The 10,801-nt window shown below is 38.4% G+C and overlaps 1 protein-coding gene across 1 annotated transcript in view; it reads right to left on the minus strand.

The window, feature by feature from the left end:
* MYRFL (myelin regulatory factor like) overlaps positions 1-10,317 on the minus strand; it is a 183,062-nt gene extending 172,745 nt beyond the window's left edge. Inside the window, exon 1 of the mRNA XM_036760731.1 lies at positions 10,272-10,317. Within this exon, the coding sequence (XP_036616626.1) occupies positions 10,272-10,317 (46 nt within the window). The remainder of the gene's footprint in view (positions 1-10,271) is intronic.
* Positions 10,318-10,801: the final 484 nt, after the last annotated feature.

A 10,801-nucleotide genomic window follows, 5' to 3' on the forward strand; every position in this document is an offset into this window, starting at 1 on the left:
TGAATGACATTTGTATGTTCAATTAAAGTAAGATTGTTAACCCCTTAACGTTGTTTTCCTTAGTAAAGCAGACCAAAGAACCTGTGCTGGCAGCTCTTGTTGCTGGTCTTGTTGGGTCTTACACCCTAACAGTAGCTGCTAGCCGAATTGTTGCCACAAGTGCAGATAAAAAGTTATCAAAATTCAACTTTTTTAAAAAGGTATTTCTTTGTTTGACAGATAGGCCCTATTTGTCAGCCTAGGTAGATTCCTCTGCTAGGTCTCCATCCAGTTTTACCAATGTAAGATAGTAACCTACGATGAATAAAAATATTTAAAACTTGAAGCATTTTGTTGGGATTTCTGAATAGGTATTTTTACATTCACCTCTGCATTATGCTGCCTGTGTAACTCACAACTCCAGACCTTCTAGTAAACCAGAATATTTGTTGTTGTTAAGTCATTTCGCTTGCATCTAACTCTTTGTGACACCATTTAGAGTTTTCTTGGCAAAAATACTAGAGTGTTTTGCCATTTTCTTCTCCAGCTCTCTTGTTTTTTACAGATAAGGGAGTTGAGGCAAACAGAGTTAAGTGACTTGCCCAGGATCACACAGCTAGTCCGAGGCCAGATTTGAACTCAGGAAGATGACTTCAGGTCCAGCACACTATGGTGCCACCTAACTGCCTCATAAGCCCAGCAAAAAACTTGGACCTTAGCCCTTCAGTTGCAGAATCCTCCTAAAAATGGTATTTATCTCAGAGGAGCACCACAGTTGCAGGAACAACCTCCCATGGGGAGTCAGCTCCCAATTCTGAAACTCCCAAACTCTTAAGCTTACTAGGTAGTTTCCAAGGCTTGAAATAGCCATCTTAGGATTGACTTTTGGCCTTTTGTGCTCAGGCAAAGAAACACAAAACAGACAAGGCCACCAAGGACTTGAGATCCAGTCTCGGGGTCACATTTCTCCAGTCAAATCCATGTTCTCACTGCCATCTAAAGCACCATAGCTGCTGCTGGGGAGCAGAATGGGACAGAAGCTCCTTCCCCCAATTGACAGAAGAGCTGACAGAGTCCCAAGTAAAGTGTTCAAAAGAGAGATGAAATTGTTCCTTCTCAGTTCTTCTCATTCTCTTCTAAGTGGACAGTGGCTTGGTCACTCATTGCCTCAGTATCACTTCACAGTAAAAGGCAGCAATAAAGGATCACTGTACATCCCAAAGTCCTAGTCCTTCAGCCAGGGACTAGAGCACATATAGCCCACTAGAAAGGGCCAGGGCATAGGTCCATGACCAAGCATGGTCCATGGGATGGTCCCCAGCAAGATTCATTGCCCAGCTCCCTTCTTTGAGGGGAATGTTAACACCTTCAGCCCTGGGTGTCACATTTGTAAGAATCCCAGAAATTTCAACTCTAAGCTTATAGACTACTACCTCCCTGTCTACTTTCTAGACTTGGAAGTTGTTATTGTTTGTCTTCGAAGTTCTCGAAGAGGATCATGGCATGAGGAAGGTGATGCCATGACTTGCAAGTGAATCAGACTTAAATGAGAGAGGGCTGTGCAAAGTCACCAGCCTCACTTTCTCCTCCAGAGCCATCTGAGTCCAATGGCCAGATATCTATTAGGATGACTGGAGATGGCCTAGGATGCAGTGGGGGACCTTGGCCTTTCTAAGCTAAGGTCTTTCCCAGGTCTCAGTTTGACTGAGGCAATGCCCATTGAGTGATTAAGGCTAGGTAAGGAATGAGACAAAGAATGACCTCTTTTACCTAGTCAGAAAAAAAGATCAATCTGGAACAGGAAGACCCTAAGGGTTTCTGGGTTTTTGTTGTCTGTCTTTTGTTCTCGAAGAGGACCATGATATTAAAAAACCAGGTTTGGGGAACTGGATGTAAAGATCGAGCAGTTTATGCCCAACCAGGCGTTACACCAAGTGAGCTTAGTGGAAAAAATATGGAAAGTCATCATTACAAACAGAGAGACTTGGAAGTGATTTCCAACTGTATGCTTACTTCTTCTTTTTTTAATTGAGAGATTTTGTTTTCTTTTGTTTCATAATCACTTCCCAATACATACCACCCTTTCCTTGCCAATCAGACCCTCCCTTATATGAAAGAAAAACAGCTAAGTAAGACCAGCATATACAACATTCCACACCTTTATTCCCTCTCTGCTGGGAAGAAGAAAAGAGGAGGGGAAGAGAATAAGCATTTATTAGTCACCTACCATATGCCAGGTACTGTGCTAAGCATCTTTATAAATATTACCTCATTTTATCCTTACAAAATCCCTGAAAGATAGGTGCTATTATCATCCCCTTTTTGCAGTTGAGGAAACAGGCAGGCAGAGGTTAAGTGACTTGCCCAGGGTAACAGAGCTAGTAAGTACCCAAGGCTGGATTTGTACTCAGGTCTTCCTGACTCTAAGGCCAGTGCTCCGCCCACTCCATCACCAACTGCTTCTAAGAAGAAGAACATGTTTCACCCTCGGTATAGTTACTTCAGTTTAATAAAACTTCTTTTGCTTGATTGACTTTTTATTATATCTAGGAGTAAAAAAAATAGGTCCCATCTTGGTGCCTCTGAGGGCTTTTTGTCTTTATTTAAGTTACCAAGAGGGGCACAAGGTTAAGAGTATATATTTCCTGCTGTGCTCAGGAAGACTTGAGCCCCCAATAAATGTTTATTCTCTTGCCTTCTCTTCCCTTGTTCCTATCCAGATCTGGCTATCCAGATCCATCCTCGTTCCTTCAATTTCCCTGGGAATGCTGGGTTCAAGCCCCACTTCTAACGCATGCTAACTGTACCCAAGTCACTTAATCTCGATCGACTTCATTTTCCTCACCCGTTAAATGTTAGGGTTGGGCTAGATTGCTGAAGAAGTCCCTTCAGCCCGATGATCTTATGATCCTTAGCCCAAAAGAGAATAAATGGGCATATGCCCATGGCTTTTACCCTGGCCCCCCAGCAGGAGCCAGGAAATCATCTTTTTCAAAGTCAGAGAGCAGACTAAACTCTAAAACTCTAAAACTTCCACAACACAATAATAGTGACTAACACTTATATAGCACATTAAATTTTGTAAAAATCCTTTATATACACATTGTCCCAAATGACTTGGGTCAATTTTAAGTTGCTGAATCTTTGGTAAAATCATATATATTATCATCGCTTTTGATCCCCACACAACTCCAGAGGTGGGAACTATAATAGAATATATATTAGAACTATAGGTTCTATTATTCATAATAATAGTTGAGGAACTAAGACCCAGACGTGTTAAGTGATTTGTACATGGTCACACAGCTAGTAAAGGTCAAGGATGGTATTTGAACCCAGGTCTTCCTGATGACAGGCAGCTAGTTGGCTCAGCAGATAGAATGCTGGGCCTGGAGTCAGGAAGACCTGAGTTCAAATGCAGCCTTAGATACTAGCCATGTGACCCGGGATAAGTCCCTTAACCTCTATTTGCCTTAAATCACTAGAGAAGGAAACGGTAAACTACCCCTGTATCTTTGCCAAGAAAACACCTTGGGCACTGGCATGCTATGGTCCGTGGAGTCATGTAGGACATGACTGAATGACTAAACAACTTACTGATGATATGTGTACCATGCTATCCATATCAATGCAAGGTTCTTAAATACAGGCGTTGAAAGACTTAAATTGCCAAAGATGGCTATGGAATCTCCTTCCCACGAGAGTTTAGGAATAGAATAAGCTGCCAAGGATAGCTTAGTTTCAAGACTCCCTAGAGGCAGCAGTGACCTTAGGAGGTCTGAAATACAGAACATATACCAGAAACACTTAGCCCAGCATACACTGTTCTTGTTATGACAAAACATTAAAGTCCAATTAAATTACCGTACCCTGGGATATGAAGCATGAAAGACAAAGGGATTGAGGTGGCTCAAAGTCAGTGATTTTTTTTTCGTACGTGATGCCTCATGCCAAGGCAGACTGGTTTTTAATTATTTCCCAGCTAAATTCTCCAAGCTCAAGTCTCATGATAGTAACTATGAGACAGCTCTATGCACAAAAGGAAGTTGCCCAAATGTTCATGTTTGATGCTTTAAGGCAATGGGCACTGTCCCCTTTCCTATTCTACTGAGAAATGTATGCAATCCCTGGATGGGAGGAATAGGACTGCAAGGCAGGGCTAATCTTGGCAGCAGGCGGGTGTCTACATTGTGACAGAAGACCAGACCTGCTCTGCAGCAATTCTGTCAGCCAAGCATCTGAAGGCTGAGCACATGCAGAACACCTAATATGGTTGCTGGCTTCCCAAAGTTTGGCCTCTTTCCAGGAGATGCTGGTCTATTCCAATGCTCTTAGCTTTTACTTTGCATCCACAGTAGCTTTGATTTTATTCAGATAAAGGCTTTGCCCCAACAACTTTTTAAAATTTGGCATCTTGAAAATATCTTCCAGCTCTTAAAGAAAAAAATTTGCATTTGGAGCTTGAAACCAACTCAAGTGCTAGTGGCATATCAATCTACTGTAAAAGAAACCAAGAACTGAATGACTCCAATAGCTTCACATGTGAAGTCACCATACACCATTCACTTTACTCAGAAAGCTAGATGTCCTCAAACTTAAACAAGCAAATCTCCCCAATTAAATTCTATTAAGCATATACTTATTTAAATATATCCACCTAGTACTATGGAAAGGAAGCTGTGGGGTAGTGGATAAAGAGCTAGCTTCAGAGCCAGGAAAACTTGAGTTCAAGTCCCATCACTACCATAATACTGGCTATAGGAGTCTAGCCAAGTTACTTCTCAGTGTTCTTTGCAACTTTTTTTTTTTGAGAGGCAACTGGGGTTAAGTGACTTGCCCAGGGTCACACAGCTAGTAAGTGTCAAGTGTCTGGGGTCACATTTGAACTCAGGTCCTCTTGATTCGAAGGCTAGTTCTCTATCCACTGCAACACCTAGTTGCCCCTTTTTGCAACTTTCTAAGTTGCAAAAAAGGTGTTTATCATAATGCTTGACACAAAGTAGGTGCTTAAAATAATGCTTATGGACAGATGGAACTACATCAGTAGAGGAAGTATATTACTGGGATTACTGGGATATCACAGGTCTAGTAACAATCTCTAACTCAGAACAGTAACAGTGTTAAATCAGATTTAATGAACTTTGTTCTAGAAAGCCGAGGATCATAGTGGTAGTGTGGAATAATAATAGCTAGTTTTATATAACAGTTTACAGTTTGCAAAGTACTTCATAAATATTAACTCATTTTATCTTCACAATCACCCTGGAAGGTAGGTGCTATTATTAACCCCATTTCAGTAGGAAAAGCACTGGACTTGAAGTTAGAAGAGACCCGAGTTCAAATCCTACCTCCAGCATTCACCGCTTTGTGATTGATGTAGAAGTCACTTGACCTCTTTGAGGCTTAGTTTCTTTATCTGTAAAATAGGAGTAATCATGCAGGACCTACCTCTCAAGATTGTTGTAAGGACCAAATGAGATGATATGTATAAAGCCCTTTGCAAACCTTAAAGCATTGTGTGTTGTTGTTCAGTTGTTCAGTCAATTCTGACTCTTTGTGACCCCATGGACTATAGCACACCAGGCCCTTCTATCCTTCACTGTCTTCTGAAGTCTGTGCAAGCTCATGTTCATTGCTTCCCTGACACTATCTACCCATCTCATCCTCTGCCACAGCCTCCTCCTTTTGCCCTCAATCTTTCCCAACATCAGGGTCTTTTCCAATGAATCCTGTCTTCTCATCATATGGCCAAAGTATTTAAGCTTCAGCTTCAGTATTGGACCTTCCACTGAGTGGTCTGAATTAATTTCTTTAAGTATTGACCGATTTGTCCAAGGGACTCTCAAAAGACTTCTCCAGCACTGTGATTCAAAAGCATCATTTCTGTGGCACTCAGTTCTCCTTAAAATCCAACTCTCACAGCCAGACATTGCTACTGAAAACAAAAACCCATAGATTTGACTATATGGACCTTTGTAAGCAAGGTGATGTCTCTTTTTTAGTATACTGTCCAATTTACCATAGCTTTCCTTCCACGGAGGAAACATCTTTTAATTCCATGGCTGCAGCCACCATCAGCGCTGATCTTAGAGCCCAAGAATATAAAACCTCAAACTGCTTTCATTTCTTCTCCTTCTATTTGCCAATAAATGATGGGACCAGTTGCCATGACCTTAGTTTTGGGGGGTTTTTTAACGTTAAGCCAACTGTTATATTCTCCTTTTTCACCCTTATCAAGGAGCTGTTTCTTCATTTCCTGCCTTCAGAATGGTATCATCTGCATATCTAAGACTGTTGATATTTCTCCAAGCAATCTTAATTCTGGCTTCTGACTCATCAGGCTGGCATTTCATATGATGTACTCTGCATATCTTGAGTAAATCAGGTGACAATATACAGCCTTGTACTAGTTCTCCAAACTTAAACCAATGAGTTATTCCACGTTCCGTTCAAATTGTTGCTTTCTGTCCCACATATAGGTTACTCAGGAGACAAGTGAGATGATCTGGCACTCCCATCTCTTTGGTAACTTGACACGTTTTGTTGTGATCCACACAATCAAAGGCTTTAGTGTAGTCAATGTAGGCAATGTTTTTCTGGAACTCCCTTACTTTCTCCATAATCCAATGAACGCTGGCAATTTGCTTTCTTTTCTCTTTGCAAACCCGGTACTATATATTTGCCAGCTATTATCAATTGCTTCTATGTTTATGCTCCATTCATCAATAATGGCTTTATTGGCTCATTGCATTAGAGAATTTTTAAATGATAGCATAAATTAAGTAAGAGCACTAGAGAAAATAATTTAAAAAGAAATGAGAGTTTTGAAGAAAAAGAAGTTGAAAACTAACAGCTTCTTGAAAATTACAATGGATCAAATAAAACTTAATGACTCCGTAAGACAAGAAATACTAAAACAAAATCAAAAGACTAAAAAAAAAAGGAAACTGAAGTTATATTATATCAAAAATAATTGGAAAAACAGATCAAGGGAGAATAATTTAAGAATCAGTGACCTACCACAAACAAAAGAAGAGCCTGTATATCATATTTTAAGAAATAATGAAAGATATCTTTAAAGACTAACTTTGATAAATTTGGCTTCTCTCATCAATGCAAGGTTCAAAGACAGCTCCAAAAGACTTATGATGAAAAAAGCTATGCACATCCAGAGAAAGAATTACGGAGTCTGAATGAAGACTGAGGCAAACTATTTGCTCTCTTTTCTTCCCTTTTTTTGGTTTTCATTTCTCCTTTCTCATGATTCATTCCATTGGTTATAATTCTTCTTTACAATTGGGCTATTATGTAAATAAGTTCAATGTGAAGGTAAATGTAGAACCTACATTGGATTACATGCCATCTTGGCTGGTAGGGGGGAGGAGAGGGAGGGAGAGAAAATTTGGAACCCCAAAACCTGTGGAACGGAATGTTGTAAACTAAAAAGAAAATATATATATATATATGTATATATATATATATTATAATATATATATATATTAGAATAAGACAGCAAAGTGAAAATAGAAGGAATCTACCGGTAATCTTCTGAAAGAAATGCCAAAATGAAAATTTTCCAGGATGTCATAGTCAAAATCCTGAGTTTCCTGATCAAAGGAAAAAAAAAACCATTGCAAGCAGCCAGAAAGAAAGAATTCAAATACCAAAGCACCACAGTTGGGATCACACAAGATTTAGCAGCTACTCCTACAAAGGAATGTTAAATTCCAAAAGGCAAAAGGTAAAAAGCTTACAATAAAAAATAACCCAGGAAAACTGAATACAATCTTATAGCAGGGTTTTTTAATGGACTAGATTTCTAGAATTCTAGAACATTTCCAGAATTTCTAGATTTCCAGAATTTCTCAAATTCTAGGATTTCTTAGAGAATTCTAGAATTTCTAGAAGAATTGACTAAAACTTTAAGATACAAATGAGTCAAGAGAAACATTAAAAAATAAATGTGAGAAGCAATCAGAAGGGACTATACAAGAAAGTATTTTCTAATATAAAGAGATGACACTATCATCAGGGGTCATAGGAAGGTAAATAAGACAGAGGCTCTGGGGCAGGTTTTCTTATATTTTGATAATCCTAAAAAAAGTAATTGGAGGAATAATTGAATTAAAAACTAAAATGACAGTGAGGTAAAGAATCAAAAGGAAGTTTGTTTTTAAATATCAATATCAGTTCATATGTAATTTTAAAAAATAATAAGGAAAAATAGCATTTCTCCAACATACTACCTTTATTTTATCCTGTTGCTGTGCTGAATAAAGTATTGGACTTAGAGTCAGGAAGGCTTGAGTTCAAATTCTGCCCTAGACATTGGCTAGCTGTATGGTCCTGGGCAAATCATTTAACTTCTCTCAGACTCTGTTTCCTCATTTGTAAAATGAAAGGCTTGGGTTCAGTAGCCTCTAAGATCCTTTGCAACTCAAAATCTACGATACTAAATCTGAGTGTGGCTAAATCAGCATAGGAAAGTGACCCACTAGAATAAGTCCTTACACATATTCTCAAAAGAGGCACCTCAGGGAATCAGCATGTTAACAAGTGTGGGATAAAAACCCTAAACCTCCAAGTCTCTCAAATTTTCACTAATAGTCACTAATAATCAACATTTATTAAGTGCCTACTATGTGTTAGGCACTGTTCAAAGTACTGGGGATATATAAAAAAAAGAGGCCCTCAAGGAGCTCACAATCTACTTTGGACATTTTTTAAAAACCAAGATGAGGAAAAAAAATAGGTAAAATATTCACTCCTACTTTTCTTGTTTTGTTGATGTGACTATTTTAATGAGAGAGAAAAAAAGAGACAGGTTCAGGCCAAAAAAAAAAAAAGAAAAGAAAAAAGTTACCATATTTTGAGTGCTGTTTATTTTAATATCTATTCAGGGATCTTATATATGTATGCGTACATATGCATGTATGTATGTATGCATGTATGTATGTGTGTATAATATATGAACACCAAAGCATTCATTTTGGTTTTCATCTTCATTAAGAAAATCAATAAACCGAAGTCAATGAAAAGAATGGCCATCTACCTATACTCATGTACCACCTATACTTACATTTTTTGGCCTGGATCTGTGATGTCAAAAGTGTTGGGAGCTGTCCATGAGGAATATTTCTCTACTTTGATTGGCAAATCAGCAATTGTTCCACAATTCGTAGTCTTAGAGCAAGGGGTTATGACTTTTTCGTGTGTCATGGACCCCTGAGGTAGTCTAGATCCATTCTCAGAATGGCTATTTTAAATGCATAAAATAAAAATACATAGGCTTATCAAGGAAAACAATTGTGTTGAAATACAATTATATAAATACTGAAAAACAAGTTCGTGGACTTTACATTAAGCCCCCTGTCTTAGAGAGTTGTCTTAGATACTAAGACATGAAGGGACTTGGGGGTAGGGAAACAGGGGAGTTGATATTCAGAGGCAGGATTGGAACCTAGGTCTTCCTGATTCTGACAATGAGTCTCCATATACCATGCCATACTTTAGCAGTAAGTAATTGAATGTATCATACGCGTATAACATATGTAACATATAGACTACATGTATATAACACACTTCTATAACATATAGACTATATATCATAGACTATGTGCATAACATGCATATAACAAAAAGATTATACACATAACATGTATATAACACATAGATTACGTATATAACACACTTCAACATAACATAGGAACATTACATGTACGACACAGAATATATGTTATACACATATATTCTAGGTATCTGGAGCCGAAGCATGTTACATATATAAACGTAGACATATAATTTTAATATGTACATATATTCTCACATGCACATTTTCATATATAATATATGAACATTGAGAATGCGTCTATGTATCACACACACACACACACACACACACACACACACACACACACACACACCCTAGAGCAGCACATTATGGTAAACTGGTTATCCTCAATAAAATCATCTGCTAAATAAGAAAGTATTAAATGAAAATGTTTCTGAGGTTCCTTTCAGTTCTAAAATCTGATTCAATGACAACTTCCATTGGAATAACCTCTTCAACGATAATCTAGAACACACAAGGATTATGTTTATTCTGTTCTTATTCCTCACAAGCCAGTTTCTTGCTACAAGCATCCATTCTCAGAATTCCCTTAACACAGGCACTTCTTCCAAGGTTGAAGAAAACATTTAAACAAAATTATAAATATAGGTGGGGAAAGGGAGCCATGAGCAGTCATTTTACAGAACCTACTATTCCCTGCTGAAAATGGCCTCTTTCTTACCTTCAAAGAATTGCTGCAACGCTTCATTCTCTCCTTCCACATCCATGACGAGGACACAGGTCCTGGCCAAATGGAATGTTGCCGAACTTCAGGAAGTAGGGACTATTGTCCTTTGTTTGTTAGTTAGATGTCTACCAGTAAACTCGAAAAAGTTTCATGTTGTTCTAAAGAGGTGAAGGTCTTCAGATTAGTGACTTGGTCCAGCTAAGGATATGTTCTGGTCTTTACTGGTCATTCTACAAAAAGCAGGGTACATCGTAACAGGAGGGAAGCAGGAGCAAATTCATCCTCCACTCTTAATACAGAAAACGTTCTATTTTGCATTTCTTCTTTGTTTCAAGGACCTTTGGTCTCCGTGACACATGCAATTATATAGATGGGCAATAAATATATAGTCTTATCTTCTCCCTCATTCTAGAACAGGATATATATAATTCTACCACTACAAAACAGATCTTTTCAGCCACAGTGAAGTTAAGACAGAGGAGGGGCCAAGTCTACAATTCAAGAGAGCAGGAAGTAGTGAGTGT

This window comes from Trichosurus vulpecula, chromosome 5 (assembly GCF_011100635.1).
Source record: "Trichosurus vulpecula isolate mTriVul1 chromosome 5, mTriVul1.pri, whole genome shotgun sequence".
In the NCBI taxonomy this organism is placed as follows: domain Eukaryota; kingdom Metazoa; phylum Chordata; class Mammalia; order Diprotodontia; family Phalangeridae; genus Trichosurus; species Trichosurus vulpecula.